A 27,815-nucleotide genomic window follows, 5' to 3' on the forward strand; every position below is an offset into this window, starting at 1 on the left:
TTGCTTGTACCTCCTGATAGAGATGGACCGTATTTCACTTTCAGAGAGCTGGGAGTACAATTACATCTCTTGGGCATACTTTTTCCCTCGAGTGCCATGCTAGGAATGTATTAATATGTCTTTGATATGCCAGAGGAATGTGGAATGTGCATACTGAGAGGGTTTTCTAAGCCCAGCGGGGAGGGCAAGTGAGGAGAGAGACTGGGCTGATGGAAACCTCCTCCCTGCAGGAGGTAGGAGTGCTGGAGTCCGCTGTGCCATGCTTCCACAGACAGCCCCTTCTCTCTTTCCCTAGTAGCATCCCTCCACAACGTTACATCCTCTGTTTCCAACCTTTAGCCAGCGCCACTAATTTTCGTGTGACCTTGGGGCGATTCTGGGTGAAATGTGACTGGAACGGGAAGATGAATTTTCTTCCTGAACTTTCAAGACATAAAAAGAGGCTTTAAAAAAGGAGAGAGAGAAAGAACTCAGATACCTATTTTATGCCTCTTTATTAATATAATTTTAGCTGTGATTTATGCTTTTATGTTGGTATTTGTCTAGTCCTGCTTGAAGCCCCATGGGTTCTTACTAATTGGGAATGATGCATTTTTGTCTTTTTTTAGGCTTCTTACATTATGTGGCCTAACTATGGGTAGTCTTTATCAGCAGTATGTTCTTTCATGTGCCTTCACTTTCTGCTAAATGAAGGAAAGGATATTTATCTATAATTCATACTTTTTAGTCCCAACCCTATGTCTGTCCTTCTTTTTATGTATTTTTTGAAACCTAGATTATTTCTCTGTAATATCAGTGTTATTGTGAAAAATGACCGTTTTGCCCAGTGTCATTGCAGTCCTTTTCCACTTAGGACATTTATGTAATTCCACGGGTAACATTATAATTCAAGCTGTTATTAAAAATAGTGGAAATAACCAATTAAGGACGGGCTCCTGTGGAATGTCTCTGTATATACACATCTGCATATGTGTTTCCAATTAGTCAGCCATTAAGAACTCCTTGAATATGATGTTTCATCTAGTCTGTGTCTTCCTTGGTGGCTTATGAAAATGTCAAGGGAGACGGTATTAAAAGATTTGCTCTGCTGAACCTGTGTGACATTTACTGCGTCTCTACTATCTGCTAGGTGTGTATCCTGTTACAGGAGAGCACTTCAGCTGGACGTGGCTTGTATGTGTCTTTTAGGCTAACTTAATTTTACTTCTGTAAAACACTAAGCTTTCCATTTTGGTAGCATTACACTCTTTTTTTTTTTTTTTTTTTCTTCTCCAGTTCATGTTAAGCCTTCTGCTTCAAACATCCCGTGTCTTAGTATTTGTTTTATCGCTCAGTGCTCGCCTTTCAGTCCCGCTCAAGTATTGTGATAATACTCTTCCTATTTCTGGGTTGTAGGGTTTGTGGTGTTTGGGATTTTTTGTTTGTTTGTTTATTTTGGTAGGGAATGAATTTGGCTCTTTTTAGTATGTTTAAAGCGTTTACTACTTGCAGAGTTCCACTTTAAATATGGGTCTGAGCTCTTTATAGGAGAACCTCAATGTGATGTATCTGTGTGTAGAACAAAGATAAATAGGGTCGTTGTTCTAGATGCCAAGAAAATGGACAAAACGCTCCAAATTTAAAGCTATATGGGTGGTATTTGATCTCGCTGGAGAGCATCCCTTGGTATTTTTTTAACGTCTATCACTAATAATTCAAAGCCTGGAGTCCTTGCTAACATCCTATCCTAGGCAAAATCCCATTGGTGTCCTTGGGAATTTTGCCTTCAAAAATGAGCCAGCAATTAATTTCAGGATTTCTGTCTTAGTGATGGCAGCTGAATGCCAGCTGGGCAGGGTGCTGTATGGGCTGGTAACTCGGAGTTTCTCTCCCTGCCCTAGCCAGAGAGCTGCCTGCAGTTACTGCCACATAAAGGAGCTCAGCCAGCTGTGGGATGCTGAACACTCAAAAATCCCATTAATTTCAGAAGGAGTTGTCGCTCTTGGCCTTTCTCTGGACTAGGCTGTATATGCTTCTAGCTGGATTGCTCCAGAGACCTGGCGAAGAGTCTGGAGGGCATTTTCCTAGGCTGTTACACAATGTTTTGCTCACAAATATGCCGAATATTCCCAAAGGACTAAATGTTGGTAACGCAGCACACCCTGCCACCCACCCACCCACCCCCAAAGAATATTGTCTATTAAACCCTTTTCATTTGTTATGGCATTATAGATCCCGAGTAGCGCGTATTCACGAAGCTGTTGTGAAGCCACTGTCCTCTCCTGTTTCTCCCCAAGAGGCCTTTGATGCTCTTGGTCCTATTCCGTGGCTCACCAGTGTTATTCAAGTCATTACTCGGGCTTTGCAAAACCTACCCTCAGGCTCTCAGCTTCTTTGAACATGCCTCAGCTTTTCCAGTCTCCGAGTCCTTTCTTCATACTCTGTACCATGGCAGGCTGTTGTGAAACACATTTTCTGCATTCTTGCCCCTTCGAGGGCTTCCATATTGAAATGTTCTCCCAAACGCATTACTGAGGATAAAACTCAAAAGTTCTGAGGGCTCTGGTTTTATAGGCTTGAGAGGAAAACCAAGAGAGACCTTAAAGGGAATCGTCCTCAGCAGAGTTTTGGAAACAGCAGGCTTTTGGGATGAGTTAAAAAAAAAATAAAAAATGATAATTTCAGTTACATGGATGTCTTAAATGAAGCGTATGCCTCTTGTGACACACGCAATAATTCATCGAAAAATAGTGTTTTGTGTTCCATCTCGTCTTGGATGTTTAGACATATATATTGTAGATGTTACTGGTGGCAGGGGGACAGCTGGACCAGGTGGAGGTCTTTCCCAACCTCCATGATTCTACGATTCTGTGTTCTTCTCAAAAACTGACGTCCTGCACAGCTCCTACTTGTTTGATCGTCCCTCGTTCTGAGGTCTCCGCAAGAGTGAGGAAAGGAGAGTGGCATGTGAGGGAGAGAAAAAAAGGGTAGCTGAGATTTTTAGTGGGAAAGGAGGTGAGGCAATGGCTGATTAGGATGAGGAGCCTGCAACTTGACTACTTTCAGCCACAGAAGTCTGAAACGGGAGGGAGTCCTCTCCAGCTGGAAGGCTCAAGAAAAAGATGAGGGTTTAGCTTCAGTGGAAGACAGACTTCTGAGGACTGAGCTAGCTCTTCAGTGGTAAGAATAAAGTACATTTCCTGTTTATCCTTAGTCTTTCTGTTTTTGTTTATTTTTTTTTTCCTTCTATTTCCTTCTCTTCACAAACCAAAACAGAATTACAGCAGGCAAAAGTTGAATTTACCTTTAAAATCTGATTTGGTGGAAGGATCATCTGAATGAAAAATGTTGAAGCTGTTGGTCCCTTTCTCTCTACATATTTAGCAGTACAGGAGGCATGACCATAAATGCTGGGCAGCTGGGAGCTGTTTGTTTTTGGAGAACTGGAAGCTCTTTGAAAACTGCAGGAGTAGATATGTTTCTGAAGTTTTATTTCATTGTTTAGCTTTCTGTCATCCAGAAGTGCAGTGTTTACTTAAACGTTATACAAGCTCAGTGTTGTAAATTAACAAGTACTGTTGTAAATTAGGAGTCTTGGCTTTAAACTGTTGGACTTAATGTTGTAATTGAAAACAGCTCTATAAACGCTCAGCTGTCGGGTCCGAACTTTATAGAAATACCTTGGTTTCAGATTGTGACGTTCCCAGGGAGTTCTCAGAGTACGTCGCGCTGAACCTGAGGTGTGCATTTGCATTTTTGTGATCAAAGAGAACCTGCCACCTGTGTCTGAGGAATTCCTGCAATCAAAGGTTGGATGCTAGCAGTGCCCTCTTATTGTGCCATAGGTCCTGTGTAGCTCCTATGTAGGGTCCTGTTATTAAACACATCCACAGTCCCAAGAACTAGATTTTAATTTACCAGGCATAATGAAGACTGTTTTTCCTTTCTGAAGGAACATTTGTGCTTAGACGATTAAGGAGGGGTGGTTGGCTGCCCTGCTACGAAGGATGATGGGGTCACGCTAGTTGTATTGGCGTTCATATTTCAGGCTATAATTCTCCATCATGCTGCATGAAAACACCATCACAAGGAGAGGTGGAAGCTCAGAGCGTGATGTGCTGATGCCATCTCAGAGTACAACTGCAGACAGAACCCGACAAGTGAGAAGATACAAAACAAAGCATAACATGAAATATATATATGTAGGAAGGTCTTAATAGGCAGGACAACCTCCATGCTCTTCTCCACACGCTGATCTCTGTTCTCACTTCCTTTATAAAAACAACATATACATTCAATGTATATGCATATTTGACGGGGTATTTATTTAAGAAGATGGCAGAACATGAGCAATAGGAGTGGAAATGACAGAGCAGTAGCAGGACAGACACGTACCATATGGTGATCTTTACTGCAGAGTAGGCCAGGTGCTTACTGTAAAGAAAGGAGATTTCAAGAGGCATAAGAGGTTGTTTTGTTTTAAATAACATTGCCTCAGGGATGGTTTTCCAACTCATCGCCAAATTGATGGACAAAACCTGGATCGGCTGGATCTTGATGGGAAGAGAGCTCCTGTAGGCATAAGATTTAGTGAGGGTTAATAATCAATAGTCTTCTTTTCTGGCATGTGAAATTACAGAGGCAGTTGTTGTTTTTCTGTTTATACACGAAACAAGAGCCGGTGTGCCATGTTACTCTCAGCTTTCCTCCTTTTCCTGGCAGGAAGGACAGCGTGTTCCCCAGCTGCCTCCTGCTTTGCAAGAGCAGGCAGCCCCTATCCCGTATCTCGCAGCAGGATGTGGCTGAGGCCAAAACCACCAAGGGTGATTTTTCAGCTTGGAATTTCCCCAAGGCTGTTGTGTCCATCTCCTAAGGACAGCAGAAGAAAAGGGTTTGTTTTGGCAATAGCTTTTGTTCAGGGCTAATTTTAAATGGTGAGCACTGTCCTGTAAACTCAGCTCCGTGACCTTGCAATGATGCGCTATTATTTGCTTGCTAAGCAGCTTCTCCCTTTGCTGGCTTTTGCCAGGAGTTTTGTGTGTGACATGTATCTTTGGGAGAGTCTGTGCAATCTGCTGGACGCTGTCCTTTAATTTTCCATGGCAAATAAAATCCTTGTTAAGCCGCAAGTGTCTCTGCGAGAATGAAGTTACACATGGAATTATGAGGCAATATTTACACAGCCTCTTAATATGAGTGAACTTGGTGATTTTATCCCAATACCAAATAAATTCAGGACCTCTCAAGTGTTAGTCTTTGCATGTCAACAGACCTTTCCGCGTTAACACGGAAATCCTCCGCAGCCTAAATTCTAGCAAGTACAAAGGAGAAAGCATTTCAGAGAATGGAAGAAATTGGCACCATTTTTTCCAGCCTCAGTTTAAATAGGTTCCTTGTTACGAGAAATGTTACTCTTCTTGGTCTTGTTGAAAGGAACTCTAGTCGAGTCATTCTGTTTCGGTAGGCAAGAAAAAAGGAGCAAGGTTAATGCTCAGAATTTAAACACTGCGCTTAGTGTTGGTGAGGGTGTTCCTCCACTACAGCAGCCTGCAAAATTGCTCATACTGCCAGCCTGGCAAACCATAATACTTAGGTGTGGCTGTAAGAAATTAATTTAAACCTTTTTTTTTTTTTTTGTGTGTCTTATTTATTTTCTGTAGTGGATCAGGTGCAGTATCAGCCGTCACCATCCTGCTCTCTCTTGTCCTCCTGCCTCCAGCGGTTTGTTCCAGTCCCACGCTGACCCACAGTGCTGCTGCTGCTGGAGCTTCCTGCATGCTGTGTGTCTAGCAGTCATCTTTATCTCCCTACTTATTTAACGTAACGATGATTTTGCTTAAGAACTAGACAACAAATGCATTTTGTCTGTTCTAGGGGGAGCAGCAGCATGTCCCGGAGCTCCAGGAAGCAGTGCAGGCATTGCCACCCGGAGCCCTCCAGGGATGGATTTACCTTGTGCTCTCCTCCCTCTACCCTCCGCTGGGCTCGTGATGCGGTGCTAAACACCAACCTCAGCCGCTTCCGCTCTTTGTCAGGCTTTGTTTATGGCTCAGAAGCAGCCCACGGAGGGTGGGGGAGCTTACATTTCTTCATGCCTGTATTAACCACTGGCTCCAGATCAAGAAATACGCGAGCAACATTTATTAAATATGATCAATTGCAGACCTGTAAGTTCATGTCACTTCCACTAACATTTTTCCATTTAAACTTTTAATTCTCCCTCTTAGGACCTCAACGTAGCAATTTATCACAATCTGCTAGCATTTGAGCATTTCTGATGTTATAGAAAGAGATTTGTGCATGTCCGGGGCCCAAATGGTCTTGGGCCAGGTCAGCAAACCCCAGTCTCCCAGCTGCTTGAACAGGGAGCTTCAGGGACCATTTTTACAAAAGGGACTATTCAGTTCAAGAAAACCCAAGCCTATTGTCAGGGTTAGAGGCTGGAATCTGTGCTTCGACTGAACCGTGTGGTGAGCAGAGCTTGTGGGAACTTGCAATGAATGAGCCCGAGCGAAGGGCGAGAGAAGCCTCAGCTCCAGCACACAGGATGTCGACCCGGCAGAGCCGATTCTCTCTCTCTTGTGCCTAGTTTGTAATAACCCGAACCATATTATGCCTGGTGATTTGTTAAATTTGCATTTGAATTCGAGTCCAAAGCTGAAACTGTGGCCAGACTAAAGTCATCTGGAGTTTTGCCTTTGACTTCAAAGGGCTAGGCTTTTTATCCAGAGCTACAAATGCATGAGTGATTTGAAGGAGCGCTTTTTCAGCTCCTCTGCAGAGACAGGTCTATTTGATGTACAGCTCTCTGCCATGGCAGCAGGATCTTTTCTCTCTGAGATTTCTGTGCTCCTCTTGCTTATTCCTTGAAGTCATAAATCTCTATTTAGGGCACCAAAATCCTTCTCTGCAACAGCTGGTATTAATTGTAAGGATGCTCCAGGTAAAGAAAAAAAAAAAGTCAGTGGAAGGAATATAAGTCCTGTTGGCAGACATTTTTCCCTAGACATTAAAAAAATAATAATAAAAATAGAGAGAAATGGATCTTTCTCTATGTCATGCTTATTTGTTAGGAGACAAAGCATGCAAGAAATCTCCTCCACCACTCCAAGAGCAGTGACCAGAGACACTTGCGATCACCACTGCATCCTGCTGCTCAAAACCCTTTCTGAGGAATATAGGAGAGGTAGAATTGCAGAAAAAGATGATGTGAGAGGGATGCTGAACTCCCGTGAAGAGCGATGGGGTAGGATCCCTTTCTTTGTAAACTAAAAAGAAGTTGCTCCTAGCAAGTTTCAGAACAATGTCATCCCCCTGCAATCTCTGTGACTGCAGTATCTGCAAATAGGCAGGTCACTTAACTACTTTCCTCCTTCCTTCCTCCATTCCCCAAATTGTCCTGGAGGCCCTGGCTGTTCTCTTAGCTCAAATAATGTTTGACAGTTCAGTAATAAGACAAAAGACAACCTTCTTTTTTTGTCTTTTTTAATCCAGATAATTTAATACAATAAAGAAGCGGAGACATCAAAGCAAAGAAACTATATACATTGTACAAAGCATCAGGAATCTGTTCTCTTTTCAGAATTTTGACATGTGCTATGTAGTGTGGTTACAGCTATTAAGAAAATACAGACATCTTTCCATGCAGTCCTCTTGCTATTTAAAACAATCATGTGAAATCTGTTTTGATGCTGCACAGAGACACACACGGCTTCATTACTGGCTTTCAGTGAAGGTGGGTAGAATATGTTGGCCTTGTACTTCATTAGAGCGAGAGCAGGGCAGCTAATTCTGAATGAGAGACGTGGATTAGATTTATGACATAGTACAAGTTTTATGTGCATAGACTGCTTTCTTCTTTGGTCTTCAGAGCTCTGCTTAACTTCTTTTGAAACACCTTTGATTATCCTTTATTGCCTGGGAGAGTGTTTTCAGAGACTTTCCTGTCCTACACGGTAAGACTTTGGTAGGACTGCTTTTGAGACCTAATATGGAGATGCACAGGATCTATGGTAGGATCCCTCATATTTAGAGGGCAGCGTGTGAGCCTGTGCCACCTCTAATCAGAACAACAGATGGTGACAGGTAGGATAGACCAAGGGTCTAACATCACTCTTAATGCTCAGAAAATGTCTCTCTTATTGACCATGTCCATAAAACCCCAAAGTCCCTATTTACCTTCAAGCAGTTAAAATACATATGAACTCAAATGCAGAAGGCAACATGAGTTAATCACTGCAGGAGGAGGAGATGAGCACTGATATCTGTCTTCTACCATCACTCCAGCTATAACCCTAACTCAGATTTTCAGTTGTGATTGCTCTCTTCAGATGCGTTGGGTGTCGGAGGAATAGCACAACCTTCTTGAAGGCAGGTGAGCTGCAGGGGGGCAGCAGCTCCAAAATCCACGTGCAACATTCTTTAACTTGGGCATGGACAAACAAAAAGAAGGAACAGAAAAGGAAATGTTCAGAGGGAAGTGTCCAACTTTTCCTTTTGAAAGCAGAGTCCAAATTACCATATTGCCCAAGATGATTATGCTTGCCAGACTCGGGGGATTCTGACAATTATCATCCCTAAAAGTGTTTTACAGCAGTGGGTTGGTGGTGCTAACAGATTACTAAATTAACGAGAAGGGCAGGGATTCAAGATTTTAGATGGGGTAGAGGTGAGGGGTAGTTTCTGTGCTGTTTTATTCAGAATTTTATAGCTGAAGTGTTTTGCCATACTATGTTGCCTGGTTGCATGTTTAGGTGAAATTATGCCCTGGGTAAAGCAGGACATGTTATTTCTGTGCTCTTTCCCCTTAAGGAAATGTGAAGAACATTTTTTTGCACAGAGAAGTTAATAAAGAGGCAGCGATGATTTCCAAAACTCTGCTTCTTGCTCAGGTGGGAAGGCGAGACAGCAGGCCTGATCTGAAAAATAAACACGCGTTTGTAAAAATAATGTCTGCATACACCAGGTCAAGGAGCCCTGGGCAAGGTTTCCAAAAGCAGTGCGTTGTATTTGGATCATGAGCTTTCTACTTTGGCAAGAACACCAGTGGGAAACTCAGCAGGGTGTTGTCTACACAGAAGAGATGGTTTTCCTTCCTCACAGGTGAGACTTGTTCTCCCAAGTATACGTGTAGTTGTGTCTGCCCACACATCGTGATCTATACTGCTGAGTGAAAGCTTTGGAAATAAATGTCCATCAATTATGAGGGCTTCTAATTAGAACAGTAAACGTTTGTGTTCATTTTCCTTTGGGTATGGCCAGTGATGGACTCTCCAAAGAAAGGAGACCATATTTGATATGGTTTACTGAAGGACTTGTTAGTGTTAGCTCAGAGGTTGGACTAGATGATCTTGGAGGTCCCTTCCAACCTAGACGATTCTGTGATAAGAATCAGACTTCGTTGCTAACCAATACGTTTTCTTCATCCAAACAATGGATGTTATTGCTATAAAGTGTTGGCTACAGATCCAGGCTAGACATTAGCTGGGGAAAGAGGCATCCTCCAAAGACAAAGCTGTGAACCAGACTGAAGGGATATAAGCGAAGTAACAGCATTGTTTTCATCTTTAATCTGTAGATAGATTCCTGAGATTATTTAGTGCTCTTTTAGCCACCGAAGTTCCCAGTGGAGTCTGATGTGTCTTGCTCTGGTCCAGTCCAGACATTATTACTTAATCGTTTGCATACTCCAGAATGTCACTTGGATTGCTAACCAGACTCTGCTATGCTGTCAGCCGTAATTTCCCCTGGAATAACTACCTTGCAGCGTCCAGATCCGTGTCTTCGTGCGAAGATCGTTTGTTGTTGCCCAGCGTGGAGAAATTCCAACCACTCCGGCTGGGCCGACGAGGGTTGCAGACAGCACTAGTAACTCCTACGGCAACTCCTACGTGGAGGAGATAGGGTTGTGTGAAAAACATGTTTGTAATCCAGCAGCTATTTCCTACAGAAACGGGGATTTTAGGGCTGATGCATCTCTGTAATTAGGTGAGCCCATACAATCAGACTAAAATATGTTTCAACCACCAGTCTAAGTGCACAGCTGAACCTAACAGAGCTGAAGAAGGACTTAATGGAAGTGTGCAGGTCAGGACTTAGTGGCTGGAAAATATGCCAAAGCCCAAGGATTGGAAAACACATTTGCTGTGCTGCTTTTTTTTGTTGTTGTTTTTAAAGCTGGTAGTGTGGCAAAGCAGTGAATTACAATCACTTGTACTGCATAACTTGGATGCAACAGTTTCTCTTCTATTAAAAAAAAAAAAATAAATTAACATTTCCAAAAGATAGTTTATACTTTTCAGATGTGACTGGCATTCCAAGCGTAATATTTAATCTGTCAGCAGCTCGTTTTCTTGATGTGTTATGTCATTTTCCGAGTATACCTAGAGACATGGCATTAACACTAAAAGTATTCATATTTCTTATGCCTCTCTTTATTTTTGTTGTTTCCTTCAGAATAAATATAGTGCAATTTTTATTAATTATGGAGAATTATAATAGTTTTCATAAAATAAGAATCGTGTTTTTCATGCATTTGTATGTTGTATGAAGTGAGTTAGGATGCTTTATTGTTACCGTTGGCAATAGGAAGAACAATTGCTCTTTTCATACGAATCAGTCATTATTACTATCAAGCCAAATGCTATGTATTATGGCAGAGTAACTCTTTGTAAGGATGCATTGGGGGCAGAAATGAGCAATAAGGAACTGTGGTAAGCTCTGAGCAAGTCCTGTGTTTGAATCCAATCCTTTCAAGTTTTAAGAGTGTTAAAATTGAGTTGTGTGAATGGTGAAGCTGGTGACTAAGACCTGAATTACCTAGCCAGGAGAGAGCATTGCTCTGAAGTGGGAGCTGCCAAGCCAGTGCCACAGAAGATACGTGAGGCCCATGAAGGATCTCGATGTGTTTGATGTGAGCCCACAGAGGAAAAATATCCACCAGCCAAGCGATAGCATAGCATAAACCTGCTGTGAGCACCGTTTGCTCAGCAGTCATGACATTTGTTCGCCTGGCAGGGCTCTGTTTCCAAATGGCTACTGTCTGAAAGTGGACAGACGATCCAGCCTTATGGGGCATAATGCAGAAGATTCTTGTTCAGAGTCTCATCATAGGAGATGTTTGGAGAGGTGAAGATGTTCTTCACAGGGAAGAAACTTCAGTCCTCTTCACTAAGCAGAGTGCCTGTGGAGAGGGCATATACATAACAGCAGCGTGTGTATTGGTACAGTTACTACAGTTTCTGAATGGGTAACGCCAAGTGCCTTTGTTTCTCAAGTTAGATTTTGTGTTGTTTTTTTTTTTTTTTTCCCCTTCAGGATATGAAATATCTTATGAAAAAGTTCCTGAAACGCTGAGCTGTGCCTTTGATACTTCGCTACCGTGGAGCATTAGGATTCCACAGTGCCAAAGTTTAGCTTTGCTTTCAACGTTGCTCGATGGGGTAAGTATTCGTGTTCCCTGATTCAGGATACTGGATTATTTCAGCCTTTTCTCTTAAGAGAGGGGCTCACAGAGAACCACATGATTCAGGAGGCTCAGGCTGAAGGCACGGTGAGAGCCTCTGAGAGAAAAATAGCACAGGGCATTGCAAAGAAGCGACTCTCAGATGACAGCTCCCCAGCCAGCAAGATGCAAGCGCTGTGTAGCTCACTAGAGGGCGCGTGACCGTGCTGAATAATCCTGAAATTACAGAAATTCTGATGGAGGAGAATAAACCAGGTATAAATCAGACAGAGATGCACTGCAACCAGAAAACTTGCAGTCTGCTTCTTTCAATTGCTAATTCGACTTTAAAAAAACATTTAGACCAGTCTTTCAGTCTCTGTTATCATCTCTGCATCCATTTTATCCAGTTCTTTGTTCTTACCTTAATATTTTCTTTCCTTAATATTTCTCCAGGGGGTGGGGAGGGAAATGCAGATACCATACTGATCCACTTCCTTATGGAAGCTGCCAGAATAAGCAACTCAGATATTCCCCGTAAGTATTTCAGAATATCTAGCATTTCTATTTGCAACCACTTAATCTTGTACACATGTTAAAGGAAATCAATTTTTAAAAAACAATTATATTAGGTTTTAGTTTTCTGTAGGCAATCAAACCTAGAGGGCCTGGTGACTTTTAATATATGAGCTATTCTTCTACCTCAGAGCTTTTAAATGTAGAGGCATTTGGGTCAGTTGTTTTCATCTGCTGTATAAACAAGCCTTAAATCTCCTGAATTTCCTAAGTATTTCCAGTTGCTTTCAATTTGGGGGGTTAAAAAGGCATAATCCAGTAAGCCTAGCAGAGCTGCTTTCCCCCTCCTTTTTCTGTTGCATCTCGAATTATGCCTGAGTGCAAAGCCATTTGTCATCTGCAGCTGTGACAACTTCCAGCGAGGGGATGCAGGTATTGCACCAACTGGTAAAGCAAAGAGTAAATAAAATATGGCAGAAGACGTTGCTTTAGAAGCCCTGCGTCAAGACCTGGGCTTCTTCACCCAGGTTTTGTTTTTAACTCCTGCTCGTACTGGTGCAAACAGAGCTTGTTTGAGCGGTAGCCTGTGTTGTTCCTAAACATTGTCCTTTATCTCCTAGCTCCAAGAGCTACATCTGAAGGACAGCAGGCAAAAAAACGACCAGCAGTTCTCTTGGATGTAGCAGCAAAGACTCCTGCAGAGGGACTCTGTAACTTCACTGCTTGCTGGGGCTGTTGCATCTCCCTTTGGTGTCCATCCAGGCACGGTTTTACGGGGAAAAGAGCATTGTGCATCTGCACAGATAATGTTAAAAACAGGGGGGAGATGAAAAGCTGTGCTTTGGATGGCTAAAAACCAGAGGAGGTTATCTGTCCTAATCGTTCCTTGAGGTTCTCTTTGCAAGTAGAGCCTATAAAAAGCCTCTGAAAGATGATACGGCTGCGGCAGAGGAGAGTAGATAACGCTATGGCTTTAATTACAGTGCAAAAGACATAAAGCACAAGCATATGAAAACTAAACATCCATTGACTATCTGCTCCTCCCTTATCCCTCATCTGTAGGTTCAGACTATCTCGTTTGGGCCAAAACTGGCGATGTGTGTGCCTCAGGCTGCAGCCTAGTGCCTGGAGGTGGCCTGATGTGGCATTGCCACGTCTTGGCTTAGCCACATCCCCTGTCTGGAGAAGGGCCTATAAACTTGTTTAGTGTGGCCAGGTGATGGGGCAGCAGCAACGTGAAATAAGAGCGCTCTGGGAGAGGGGGACAGGCGCCACGCAGCCTCCGAGAAGCTCGTTTCTCGTGTGACAAAAGCCCGTGGGCAGTTCTCCCACTCGTCTGCACCGAGACAGAAAGCAGCTGGGTTGAAGTTGACGCATTTCGAGACAGTACGTGAAAGAGGGACGGGTGCCAGCCACTCCCTAAACTACCTTACGGTTTGACTCAGGGAACACAGCGAGCTTAAATCCATTCAGCCTTCATTAAAGAAAAAAAAAAAAGGAGGGGGATGGAGGGAGGCAGTTGGCTCTTGACTGAAGAAAACCGAACAAGATGTATCAAACAATTTTTTCCAATATTGTTTCCCTTATTAAAGAGCGGCCCCGCTCGGCATCTGCCATGAAGATTGGGATGGTGGGTTGAGATCACACTGAAAGTCAGGGTGGCCTACATCAGAAAAGTTGCATTTCACAGAACATTTGCTATTGATATGTTGGGAAAGTGTCAGACTTGTGGGAGGACTGGAGAGTATTTGCATGATACATTAATAAGAAACAGTTTGGTATACCAGATTACTAAAGCATGGTTAATTTTGAAGCCAAAACCCACACATTCTTAACTTTGTTTCCCAGCTTCAGAGCCAGGATACTCGCGTCTTGTACAGGAACTGGAGCGGTGTTCTTTGAAAGCACACCCAGCGCTCCGAAAATCCCCAGCTGAGCTAAGGGCACAGCGCAGAGGCGTCACGCGGATGTTATTTTAAGCCGTAAGGCAGCAATGTCAGTGCACTTGATAGCTTCATTTGCAGCACGTGTGGTTGCAGAAAGCAGGTTACGTACACTTCTGCTTTACGAGCGGCGCTTCGTTCGTCTCAGGGAGCTGGTGTCTGACAGGCGGCCTCCGAAACAGGTTTCAGAAAAGGTTTCAAGAGACACGAGGACACACACTGCTCCCCTTTGGTTTGCAGAGGTTTTACATTTAGTATTGACAAAGTATTCCCCATTTCTAAGATCACCTAAGGAATTACAACTAGAGTAAATTAAATGTGGTGTAAGTTTAATCAACGTGATCAGAAAATGATTCAGGCTCCACCTCGAAACCCGGTGTGACATCAGTGTTGCTGCAGAATAAGAAGGTTATCAAATGCTGCTGCAATTGGCTAGGCATCTGTAAATTCAGTGTTTAGGAACAGAACGGTAACCTTTATAATATTATAGTCAACTCGTGCACATGTGTGTGAGAGCTTCTAATCACCTTGATTTATTTATTTTTTTTCCCCAGGAAGGAATTTTCTCTCCTGGGCACTGACTGCATGATATCAGGCAGCGGCTTTTGCTGAGTGAGTACCTACCACTGATAGTAGCCACCTGGATTGTGTAACTGGTTTGTAAGTGACACTGCTGGGTGTGGGTGGTAGCGAATGCAAAGTCTCTTAGCCTGTACACAAAATAGTCACAAAATAGTACCATGCAAGTTGGGAAGGGGTTATTTCCACAAAGATGTTTCCTGCTCCTGTCCCTGTAGTGCTGAGTTGCTGGTCATCTGTAAACCAGTGCAGACAGAGATAACAGAAAAGACGTGAAGATCTTTTAAATACATCTGCTAAAAAATAATACAGATATAGTAACAGTAAATCCGTATTAATTTCACTTTGCTTATAGAATTCCCACAAAGAACCTTCTCTCGCTCAGAGTTTTAGGTAAAGTAGCATGGGTTTTATCACAAGAGTATGCTTGTGATATGTGGATATAAATATCTATATATATTTTATTACACTTAAATTAGAAAATTAACATCAGAAATGATGCCTTGGTTTAATAAGAAACTGTATGTAGAAACTAGCACTTTATTTTTCTTTCTTCATCACCTCCTCCCTGATCAGTGTTGCAGACTATTTATTGCTATTTGGTGAAAATCCCTCACCAAGAAAAATTAAGAATATCCTAGCACGGCAGCAAATAATTTTCATTGTAAAGTTAGGAAGATAGTGTTGGCCAGACATATGGCGTGGGATAAAAGAAGTATAAAAGAAGTGAGGTGTTCTTTGTACAGAGGCAGTCAGAGCCAAGGCTAAGCAGATACCTAGGAATTTAAAATTCAAGTTTTTAAAATGAAAATGTTCAAAATTCATCAGTGTGATGAAAAAAAGAAAAGTCATTGTAATAAGCTGCAGGTTTGAAATCTTGGGGTAGTAAAACCTATTATAAAATATCCATAAAAATCCCTAGATTATTTTCTCATTTACTTCTTCCTCTTGACTCTACTTGCACCTTTTCCCTTTCCCTATTAATTTTTGCTCTGTTTCTCATCGTGTGAGTTCTGTTCTAATCATTACCCATTTGTTCTCTAATTGCTGGTACTTTATACGATTCTGAGGTGGATAATAACACCTTTTCTTGCAGTGAAGTGTTTCTACAGGGATTCAAAATCATTACCGAATTGGGCAATATGAGCCATTTCAGTACCTATTATGTCAGGATGCAAGTTAATATGGTGAACTATGAACTAATGGTTCAAGCCTCTAGGGAACCCAAAAAGATCTAGCCTGGGCTGAAGGAATCAGAAATATGAAATGAGAGTCATCCTAAAACCTAACATTTCAGTGTTTCCATCAATTCATCGTGTTTTTCTTTGAAAAGAAAATAACAAAAAAAGGAAAATCAAATTCCAAGATCAAAGTCCACATAGTTTCTACACACAAGCTAGCATTTCATCTAGATTATAACATGTAAATAAAGTTGCAGCTTGCTCCTAAGACATAAAAAGCAAAGGTCAGATGATGGAAATAAAGGGAAAAACATGTAAGTCTGTTTGTTCTGCATTTCTTGGCAGCTAATCCGCTCAGTATTCTGGTCCTTGTTATGCAGAAAAATAGAGCTGCCTATTGTGGATACCAGCAAAAAAGGCAAAGGACCAGTTCTGTTCCTCTTGGAACTCCATCAGTGTCCATGGGCTTAAACCACAAGTTCCTTTGGCAGGGGTCTTCGAGTCACTGCTTGAGGTTCGGGTGCTAAATTCTTCCAGCAAGGCTCGGAGGGGTGATCTGCTGAGTAAGGCTGGCAAAAACAGTCCCGTTAACTCTTTCGGCTGGAAGAATCTGGGCCACCGCCGGCCCTGGAGCACAGCACTAGGAAGAGCCAAGCTTTGGGATGGAAGCTTAGGCTGAGGTTTACATAGTTATTGTCTTTGAATTACCAAACACCAGAGTGGGAATAAATTTAGATGCTCCCTGGGGTATTTGTGTTTTGAGCAGTGAAGCAGGCTCCCTTCTCTCTATCGCACTTGGCCGTGCACCAAAGAGAATAGGATCTCCTTCCTTCCCCTTCAGATCGATTTTGTCTTCTCCTTGTGCTGAGAGGAAAGGGGGAAAACCACAGCAACCAGAAAATGGAGAATAAATGCGTGTGCAAGAGAAAAACCCAAACGCATTCTCCTTATCTGCAGCTACTGAGCTTCGCAGTTGCTCTCCATCACTCGTGCAGCTGGCTGGGAATGCAGCCCGCATAGCTTACTGAATGGCTACCCTCATTTTGCCCTCTCAGAAGATAATATGTAGGAAAAAAATAGTGCCATAATTCTCGACTTTGCTACTATTTGGTTTGCCAGCCTTATAGGCAGCACCATTAAACCAGTATGGATTGGACCTCTTTTTTTTCTGTCTGCTTCCAACAACAGGCAGAGCGAAGAGATGGGTTGTCTTTGGCACTGTCTTGAAGTTTATTTTGTCTGATGAGTGGGATACTTTTTTGCTCTTTTCCCACTTTGGGCAAAATTGCATATAGGATGTTTCTCTTCACACCAACCATCACATCCCCTGGAAAGCACACCTTTACAGGTGATCAGAGACCAGCCTTTATGTCAGCATTTCAATGGAGAAACTGTTCCAAATGAAACAGATCAGAGGAAAAAAAAATAACCCAAGAGATGAAACCCACTTGCAAATATCAAATACTTCAAATATTTTTTCAAAGTTACTTATTGTTTAGACATTTATTTTATATATATATATGGTAGATTATTGTATACATGTGAGGATAAAAGGATTACATTGATCAGAAATGACCTTTAGAACATTATGTCATTAAGAACAGAAATGGGATGTCCCTTATTTAGGACAATTGTTTTTAAAGTCTACATTTTTTTTCAGAGAATGCAACCCAGTTGGAGGGGAACTTCGAAAGTGATACTCTTATATTATGAGACCCTTATTTTATCAACTAGAGTCGTATTAGGCTGCTAGTAGGATTGATTTTGACTCTATTTAATGAACTGAACATTCAGCTTAAATTTTTGTATTGTGGCTAAGGATTTTTTGATGTATCATGTTATCCCCTCATTCTGTGGCTGTGTACTAGAAAAAACTTGCAGGAGTTTACGTTCTAGAAGACTTGTCTCTTTGTCTTTGAGTAGTTGTCTTAAATAAAGACAAGGAGTAAAACTGAGCAATCGTACAGAGAAATAAGCAACCTTCCCCATCTCACTTTTAGGCAAAGCAGTCTACTCTTTTTCTGAAAGTGAGATTTTTTTTACACCCTTGTGGATACAATGTCCTAGCTCCAGAAGCATTTGCTTAAGTCAGGTTTGCAAGCCAAAGCAATATGTTTACAGCTGCTGTTTTATATGCTTGACACAGAGTCCTCAGATGCGACTGCGTTTATCAGAAAGCACGAGATAAACATAATAAATAGCAATCAGCTTTCTCAGTACTTATTATAGCTAAGGTTGCACAATGATTTCCATTCTAATTCCCTTTTTGACCTCAGAATTTTCTGCTGCCTTCATTCCTGAGAAGGGAATTTTCCTTACAGTTATTTTTCTTTGGAAAGTTTGAGTAATTCGGCTCCAATATTGCCAAGAATATCGCAAAGAAAATGGGTGTACGTAGAATGGCTAATTATAAGTATTTTTATGGTTTTAACAACCCTCCAACATACGCAGCTGCGGGGAGGGACGCTGAAATTTCAGCTATTTCCATATCAAGACAAGCATCTTTCTGGGCTACCACAAGTTCGTGTCTGTGTGTGCGTGTCGGGCTCCTCTGGAAAACCACATGCTGGACACTGAGCTGTGTCGTGCTGGGGCCGGAGCCTGACCATTGCTGCTCCAGGTGCGTGAGACCCACATCTTTTGCAGCTTTGCTGACACCTTTCCGTGTGGACAGCACCTCCTCCCCTCCGCTTGGTGCCAAAACACCTGCTGCCTCGGCTGTATGCGGTGCCGTGATGTATCAAAGAGTTTTTGGAGAAAATAATCAAATAGCTTAAAATAATTGTAATCGACCAGTTGTTGTGTTTGGCAATGCTGGTCAGTAGTTATTATTTTTGGTGGTCTGGGATTTGTTTCCCTCTGCTTTTGTCATCACCTCAAGAAATCGGTGATTCCCCCTCCGAAGGGTTAATGGTCATCGGCGGGGCTGATTGAAATCCCGAACCGGGAGTGACCGAGCCAGTCGCACCCCGTGTCATTAATTAACTGTGACATTGTCCTGGACTGTTTTAATCAAGAAAAGGAGTTATTTATGAGGAATAACAATAACATTCAGTACTCATCTTTTTGGAAAAAAAGAATCAGCAGGAGCAAAAATCATAAATACGGACTTCAAAACAGCTTTATGGCATCCTTCGCCTTCCTGCGCATGACGAGCATGGCGTTAGGGATCGGACCCAAAAAAAGCAAGACTCCAAGGCTGGGATATTTGTCCCTGTTTCCGTGGCCGGGGCCACACGCTGCGAGCCTGCCTCTCTCCGGGCTGCGGCCGTGCCTCCTGCTGAGGCTCTTGCACAAGCGGCCGCGCTCGCCGGCGGTTTTGGGGAGCCGGGAACCTTTAGGGGGAGAGGTGAGCTGGGGCCTCTCGATGTGGCTGGGCTGCTCGGAAATTGGTGGCGAGCCCCTGCTGGGGCTTGTTTGTGGTGGCAGCTCAGCGAGGAGCGATGCTGCGGCCGTGCTGCTGCCGCCAGCACCCCTCTACGTGGCCCACAAACCCTGCTGGTAGCGTGTGCTGCGGTGTGGTGCTCGGGGATGCGCCGAGCAGGCCAGCTCTCAGGGCAGCAGATCTCACCCTGGCCTTAAAATGCTGGTGGAAACACGGCTTGAGCTCTAAAGAGTGCTTCCCCTGCTGCTAATATGGAATTATCACCTGTGAAGAAGGGTTTCGTGGTGCCCAAAGACTGCATTAACGTGCACTTCTGGAGCTGACACCCATTTGCCATGCTTTTTTTTGGGTATTGCACGCCCCAACAAGTCCTCTGGGCACTTTTCTGGGGCTGCAGTCCCAGCACTTGAGGCGTTCGGGGGAAATGCCACAGCAGGGGCTCCCCTCACCCTTTGTCCCCACCCGATGCCCAGTTCCTGCACCCTCTTCACAAAGGCAGTGGAAAAAGAAAGAGGCAAACCCAAAATGCACCCCTACAGAGAGATGAGGACAGAGGGCAGGAAGGAACTACTAAAATATACTTCTTAAAGTAAAATGATGTACTGTTGAGCTACAGTCTTAGAAAAACTCGCTATTGCTCGATAGCCCTGATAGCATTTTTTTTTATTTTATTTTTTTTTTTTAAGTAAGAAATTAAATAAAGCACAGAGTAGGCCCCAGGGGCAGTGCTAAAGGAGATTTGGCCATATCCAAGCTGTGAGAGTTGCTGTAAGGGGCAATGGAAATTCAGTGCAGCTGGTGAACCCAAAAAATAATAACAAAAAACAATACACCTCTATGTCAGAGAAAGTCTTTCATACAACAAGGATCCCAAAATGCTTTATACAGAATTAAAACCAGATTTAATTTGAAGAACAGGTAATTTTGTTTATTTAAGGGAAAGAAAAACATAGGACGTTAGGCTGAACCAAGGCTGGTATAAATCAAAACCAGTTCAATTGAAGTCAAGTGACTTAAAATATAGTTGCTATAAAGTAGGCAGGATTATAATCTGGCCTGCAATATTCTGCAATTGCAGTGTACAATTCTGGCCCTTTGGAGGAGGTCTGGTAAAGGATCTCCTCATTTTATTGTATTTTGGTTTTGTCCTTGAATTGAATATATTAATTTCTTATGTTCATTTATTTATTGCCTTTATCTTCATTTCTGCTAGATTTTTCCCCCAAACAATTCATTTTAAATAAAAGTTGCAGAGGAAAATGGAAAAAAAACGAAGAGAAAAAAAAAAAAGGTTACTCATCTTTTCCATGTCTTTCCCACCCACATGAAATCCCCTCTTCTGCCTCCTAAAAAACATAGGGGAAAAAAAAAAAAAAGAAAAAAAGGCTGCAATGGATCTAGTTGGATCAATGGATCTAGTCCTGGACAAAAATATAAACGGAGGGGGAAACAACTTCATACAGAAAAATGTATAGCAGAAAATCAATTAAAATTTTGATGATTCTCAATGAAAATATGAACACATGGAAATACTTTTTTTGGCCGTTTTTGATTTTGGCAAGAGAAAGTGGTGAAACTGGAAAAACTATACGAAAATCTTTGTTTGTTTAAGGCCACTCAACTCTTTCCGTTAAATTTTTGAGTGTAATTAAACACCAAAGCATTTGTAAATCAGAATTGTGTTTGGAGCACTGAAGCCTCCAACATTTTTGCAGGGTATGAGCGTCTATTTTGGCTATAAGTACAAGCTTCGTTGTGTCTCTCCTCTTTATGGAAGCAAATAAGACAAAAGGCAAGCCTCCTTTTCTTATACAAGGCACATTAATTTATCTGAGGAGAGATACGAAGGCATAGTTGCATGCTTATGTGTTTTAGAAGTTGTTCATGTCGCTGAAATTCTAGGTCGTAGCACATAGTAATCATACATCTGGAAAACAGGGATGCTCCTTGAGATTTTTGCCTCCGTGCCATTTTATTTGAGTAGATGTTGTCAAGTAATTCTGCCGTTAAAGGGCGTGACTGAGGCAATGAGGAGCGTAGGAAATCCACAGCCAAGTTTGGAAGGATGCATTTGACCAGGCTGAAGCATGGGCTAAATGCTGATTAAAAGTAAAAAAAATAAATAAATAAATAAATAAAATAGCAATTATCTTGTTTCTCTGAGTACTACCTATCCTTACCACACAAGAACTGTGGTAGCAAACCCGACTTGTAGTTACCATCAGGGAAGGGAAGGGAAGGGCCCCCCCGACTGATTAACTTCATCCTTAGCTGAATCCAGCCTGATTAAAGGAATGAGTTTGGGCATCTGCTTTTAAATATCTGAAAAGATGTGATCGTTCCTACCCCATTTTCTTCACATTTCTGTAGGGTATGTTTTTTTGGGGGACTTTCTGATTTACGTCAAGGGATTTGGGATGCAGTTTGCTATTTATGTTTATTAAGTAATGTTAATGTTTATGTTTGTTAAGTAATGTTAATGTTAAGTAATTAATGGATATTATCTTTAATTTAGACACAGTACGCTTACAGTCTGGTCCTTTTAGGTGCTGCGTGGCTCTTTTTAATACCACACATGTCCATTTATTTCAAGAAGAGCTGAATGGTACTCGCATGAGGTCATCATTTGTGTTTTTTTATTGTCATGGATTCTCTTTGTGTGCCTCATCAGCTTATTTTGTTCTCTTTGTAATTCTCCCTTAGTCGAGGCGACTTTGGTGGTCAGTGCTCCATTGCTGACTTACACATTTCTCTTGCTTCCTCTGCAAAAGAAACACGGGTGGATTTTTTTATTTTATTTTGTTATTTTTTTTTTAGAGAGCGTCCATCACAGCCAAAATGCCAGTGTGTGGTCCTGCAGCCCAGAACGCAGCAAAACCCGCAGAAGCTGTATTTTTGTGAATTTGTTACCAGCCACGAAGCAGGACAGGTCAGCGCTAAGGCTCCGCCGTGACACCTATGGGGAATGCCAGGAAGAGGTGAGAGCTACAGCTCGTGCTGGCCCCAGCAAGAACACAAAATGTGGCTACGTCAGGCGGTGACAGCAGTAAGAGGAAATTCGGGATTGATGACAAATCTGGGAGCTGTCACCGCTTCGTGTCTCCCCATCTCAGCATGAGCCTGCCTGGGTGGGTGGGTGGGTGGGTGGGTGCTCGTGTGTGTAGGCAGCTCACGTGCATCCGTGTGGGCTGGGTGCTGCTCTGTGGATGCTCTTCTGCAGATTGTGGTGGTGGTGTGGATCACGGCCAGCTCTTGATGAAATTATCTCTTGGAGCTTTTCCTGCGGCCCTGCGAGCTGCTCGCGCTGCCTTTGGGGCTTGGCAGGGCTGAAGCACAGGGAGGGCTAGGTGTCAAAGGCCAAGTCAGAAACAATCGGAAAGGACTGGCTTTTATTGCTGCTTTGTGCGATTGCAAATTGCTTTCTGAACTTCTAGGCACATTCCCTTACAAATGTTGTCAGGAATTATTAGAGATGAAGACAGAGTTGTAATTTACTGAAGGCTGAGCAAAGATGGAAAAAGGAAACGGCTGTGAGGAAGACAAATGCTCTAATTTGACTTAGTTAGTTGCCACTTCTTCCTCCTTGCAGATATGAGTGCAGGAAAAAGCGAAATTTAAACTCAGAAAATTACTTTTTTTTTTTCCAGAAATTAAGGCTCTAATGAGATTGTTTCTAACTTTATAACCAGTAAAGGTGAGCTCATCTGATACTTGGGTGACAGCAAGCACCATACTCTGTAGAACAATTTAAAATCCAGTTGGGAGCTGGCTTTACCCCAGCCCTGCTGGCTTTGCCCCCTGTGTCCGTCACCTTTCTCTTCCCCAAATCAGGTGGTGCTGGTGCTGTGGCACCGGGAGTGACAGCCACCCAGGTGATGGGGCTTGGGGGTCGGCCACCAGCTGGCAAAATTTGGGGAGCCCGGGCAGCAGCCAGCTGGGTACCCGAGCATCTGTGGCCCCACCAGGCTGAGGTGGGAGCTGGGGGAGATGAGCAGGGTGTCCCCCCCGGGCTGGGGGTGCCTATAAAAATCCGGGGGGCAGTGAGCAGCTGCTGGACTCTGCCCCCAGCCCCGTGGCCCTGCCGTGGGTGAGGGACAGCCCCTGGGGTGTGCTGCCTGCCCTGGGGTCCCCTGCACACCCCAAGCCCCTCGTCCCACAGCGGTGACGGGCTGGAGGAGGAGGAGGAGGAGGAGGAGAAGGAGGAGACCGTGCGCTTTCGCTCCCACTGTTTGCAGAGGCTGAGACAGAAGACAGAAAAAAAAAAAAAAAAAAAAAAAGGAGGAGGGGAATAAAAAGTAAAGAGAGGGGGAGAGAGAGAGTGAAAGAAAACGAAGCCCAGCTTCTGCCGGTGCTGCTCGGATTGGATCTGGTTTGAGTTTCCTCTCTGCTGGCTTGTGCGGCGAGAGAGGAGGAGAGGGGGAAGGCGCTCGCTCGCTCTGCCTCTGAAGCTGGAGCAAACGTGCTGGGGGCTGCGCTGGCGGGAGCTGCCCGGGCGCAGTTGCCTCACAGCTTGTTGCTCGCTGGCACTACAGAATTGCCTGGACTTCTCAAGGACCCGGAGGAAAAAGCCACCACTGCACAGACCCGATAGTTGCTCAGTGCCTATAGACTTGACACCTATTTTTATTTTATTTTATTTTTTTTTTCTTCCCGGGGAGTTCTTTTTTTTTATTGCTTTTCTCCCGTCTCTCTCAGAACAGCACTTCCCTGAGTGCGGGGCTTTGAAACCCGTTGCCTTATTAGCAGCTGTGAGAGAGATTTTTTCGAACCTTTTTACACCTCTCTTTTCTTTTACTTTGCCTTAAAAAAAAAAAAAAAAAAAAAAAAAAAAAAAAAAAAAAACAAAAAGAAAGAAAGAAAAAGAAAGATAATCCTTTTGGGGGGAGGGGAGATGATCATGCTGATGTGGAATAAGTGCTCCTGCTGTCTCCTCTTACTAGCCGCGGTCCTGATCGTGGAGAGCTCCCAGCTAGACAGCTCCAGCGCCAAGGTGAACTCCATCAAGTCCACCCTGATGGGGGAGGCTCCAACTCAGGCAACCAACAGATCCGCAGGCATCCACCAGGGACTGACGCTTGCTAGCAGTAAGAAGGGCAAAATGCTAGAGCAGATGAGAAAACCTCCCAAGCACTATCACCGGCAAGGAGAGGTAGGACATCGCTTCGTTGCTCGAGTGTCTGTCCGTCTGCGTGCTATATGCAAAGAATTGCTCGTCCCCCTCTCGTGTTGCTTGCAAAGTTTTACTGTATTACATTGATTAATTTATTCATCCGGGTTGTCTGGGACAAGGTCATCTCAAAAGAGGCTTTGGGAGCTTTGCAAGTGGTAGCTGGAAGGTTTAAAACCTTTAGTTTTTCTCTGTCGGATCAGTAACTGATGAAAGAAAGAGTAATCTAAAGAAAATCATCTTCAGTATTTCTTTGTTTGGATCCTTCAAAGGGTTGCTGGAAGTAAAGGAAGAAATTTCTTGTTAACTCTAAGACGCTGAATAAATTGAATTTGAATAGGTGAGGAAAATTTGACCGTAAAGTGGACGTGGCGTTTCCAGTGGCAAAAGAAATCTGCTTTTAAAAATCCCTCCTAGGAAGTTAATCTCTGAGGTGTTTCTCCATGTGAGAACGAGAAGTCATGCTGTCCCAGTGGTATCGGTCTGGGCACATTCATTTGCTTAATATGACAGAATATAAATTCCAGGTTTCTCGTCTCCAGTACGCTCCAGTGGTTTTAGAAGTTCCGTGCGCTTATATCCAGATGAGATAAGCAGGGAGTAACAGCCCTGAATGCGAAGTCTGAGTGTAAGGAGAAAATGAAAGGTTGTGGGAACCTTATGAAAAAGGAGACCCTAACATGCTCGTGAACTACAGTCTTCTTGTCTCTCTAGCCTGCTTTGAAATTTGGAAACCTGATAGGAAATGTTCTCTCAACTTTATTTGTGGTAACCCATAAAGCAGTATTTTAAGCCATCAGTCCTCCGATTCTCCATCAAGCCTCAGCTTGGATGGTATGAATGTTGCTCTTGAAGGAGGTAGGCTACTTCAGAAAATATAGATTACTTACGATCGGGTATTATTAGTACCTCAAAAGACAGCTGCTTTTCATAAGCAACAAACAGTGTTAGCAGCAAGGGAGCTGCCAGCATTCAGCACTAAAGAGGCAAAATACTCGGTGCCTTAAGGGTCTCTGTCTTGCCCACATTTTCCTTAAAGCAGCAGAGAAGCTGCAACTTCAAGCAACCCCCTAAATTCATTGCAGTGTTTCACATCAGCTTCCTAATAATTGGATGTTATCATTTGGGTTTGTGTGCAGGCATAATAACAGGGGTGGTAGCTTTGGGGTTTGCGTGGGAGAAATTTGTTTTTAAACTTCTCCAAGCTTTCTTTTCCCTAACCACCCAATTGTTTTATAATTCACCCAGAATCTGGTCGCCTCTCCTTACCTCTGAGCAAAGTTCAGTAACAGATGCTGCGCTGCAGTTTCATGTTACTGAAGTACTGCCTTCTTTCTTCGTGCACGTTGTAATAATTATTATGCTAAATCACCTAGAGGAAATACAGGAGCGTGGCACGCTTTATTGTATGTTCTCCTTGGGTTTTCTTTTGTTTTCTGTGTACAGCCCCAGGCACGACAGGGACTTTTTGCCTTTGGGAGAGGTCCTGCCACCCTTCCCCATCCTTCTTCCCTCAGTGGGTATTTGGCACAATGATGAGGATGATTGAGTACAACTTGCCTAGTTCCTGGAGAACAGGTTGCATTGCCCATCAGTGGCATCTGCAAGATTTGACCCTAGCTTGCCAATCTGAGCTGTTTGCAGTGGATTTCTAGTTAGTGGCATGAACGCACAGGTCAGAGACAAAACTGCAAGTTTCTGTAATGGTAGAAGAGTTGGCACGCATGGTAGGACATCCTGTTGGTAGCAGTTATCATGTTTTCACCTGTGGGAGCCTCCTTCTGCCAATCCTCCCGTGAGCAAACCCCCTGAAGGATCAGACGCCTCACCTCCTGTCCGGGGCTGTCAGTGCTGCTTCCCCTCTCCCTGTGCTGCGTGGGCTCACACCAGCGTGCACCAGGAAAATGACTCAGACTCGCTAGCAATATTTGTAGATATTATTTTTGACCCTAAACCTGAAGCAAAATAGTTAACACAGAATTGCAGTAAAAAGAAGGAAAAAAGAAAGTAGTTGCTTTTGTGACAGGACTTTATCTCTGGCGATGCTTCCAGTTGCGGGGTTGGTAAGCCGCTGTGTTTTTACAGTGGTCTCACAAGTGGTTTCAACCACTTAAGACATGACATTGTGATAAGTTTTAGAAGTTGCTCTCTCATTAGGTTAGTTCTCAATTTGTTAAGGTGATGGGACTTTGTGTTGAAGTTTCACATTGCCATTTGTCAAGAGTAGAGCTGCCTACGCTTTTCTTTCCCAAACAGTCTTTTGCATTAATGGAATTTATAAAATATTAGAAATGGAAGTACTTTTCCTATCTCGGTGCCATGAAATAGTGAGTTGAGTGCCTCGTACAACTAGGAAATAATTTCACTAAGGACCAGGGCCATGCAGCTTCAAGCCAAATTAACAGGATTTTGCACGGGCTGTTGTGACAGCGCCGAGGTGTGCCTTGAGCTCTCTGCTGATACGTGCAGTGGGAATCGGAGGACTCTCACCGAAACTACTGCGAGGACCAGAGGGTCATCAGCCTGCAACCTGTTTATTCATTTAGTTTGGTAGCCTAACACGCTTTCAGAGTGCTTCTTTAATACGTTAATGCCACATTTTCAATTCCGTTAATTTGTAGGACTAGGAGCAACTTGGGAGTCTTTAATCAGCTATAAATCAACGGATACAATAGTTCATGGCTTATCTGGAGTGTTGATGTATTTCAGCTGGTGGTTACAGCGCTGCTGCCCAGAAAAGGAAGATCCTGTGCTCCTTTGTCAGGCAAAGTTCCAGTTCAAATTAATGAAAATACTTGCGCGAGCGAAGCAAGCTGATTTGGCTTGCTGGAGAGACCAGCAGGACAAGCGTGGGTTTTAGTAAGACTTGCGTTTTTATGTCTTTCTGAGGAATATTATTTATTTTCTGTTCTTATTCCCTTTACTGCCTTGGATCAGCAGGGAATGAGAAGCACTGACGTGCTAAATCGGTGAGATTTCACTGTCTTCGCTGTTCTTCACCATCACTCCTGTTTTCCCCTTTCTGCAAACTGCTAATGTTTTCCCGTTTTCACAGGGAATCACAAAGTGTCTACAGCCTTTGCACAGGGGAAAAACATGCTCGGAAATAGGATCGTACAGCGGGTGTTGGACTGTTACTTTTCAGGGGGGTCAGCACCGCGCACTGCCTGCCACCAATTCCCCTTCAAAGCTTGATTTAGAGGGGCAGCTTCCAGGAATTTTGTTGCAGTAGCTAGCCCCTCTAGAAAATCATTACGGATATATCATCTCTCTAATTAAATAAAAGGCTGCAAATAGAGCCATAAATAACAAGGCCGGATCAGCAACAGTGGTGTGTTAATTTACTGCGTGTTAGGCACAGCTTCTGCTGCGCTGGGGCAAGCTCTCCTGCGTCCTCAGGACGCAAAGTGGAAGAGAAATCCCCGCATGTCACAGCTGGGACCGACAGTCCCTGCCGTCCGTAGGTTTCTGCGTGATGCTCCTTTGACTCCCTTCACCACCTTCTTGATTTCTTGCCTCTGGGTTGTAGTCCACCCTTTTCTCCGTGACCTGCATCATTGCTGGGGTTCGCACTCCCTCGTGCTCAGCAGCCTTTGGCAATTTGGTGGGCAGAGCACTACCA

General features: G+C 43.4%; 1 protein-coding gene across 1 annotated transcript in view; it reads left to right on the top strand.

The window, feature by feature from the left end:
- The first annotated feature begins 23,350 nt into the window (after positions 1–23,350).
- DKK2 (dickkopf WNT signaling pathway inhibitor 2) overlaps positions 23,351–27,815 on the top strand; it is a 43,356-nt gene continuing 38,891 nt past the window's right edge. Inside the window, exon 1 of the mRNA XM_082758550.1 lies at positions 23,351–24,175. Coding sequence (XP_082614676.1) covers positions 23,918–24,175 — 258 coding nt within the window. The 5' untranslated portion in view covers positions 23,351–23,917. The remainder of the gene's footprint in view (positions 24,176–27,815) is intronic.

This window comes from Aythya marila (genome assembly GCF_965140915.1).
Source record: "Aythya marila genome assembly, chromosome: 4".
In the NCBI taxonomy this organism is placed as follows: Eukaryota; Metazoa; Chordata; class Aves; order Anseriformes; family Anatidae; genus Aythya; species Aythya marila.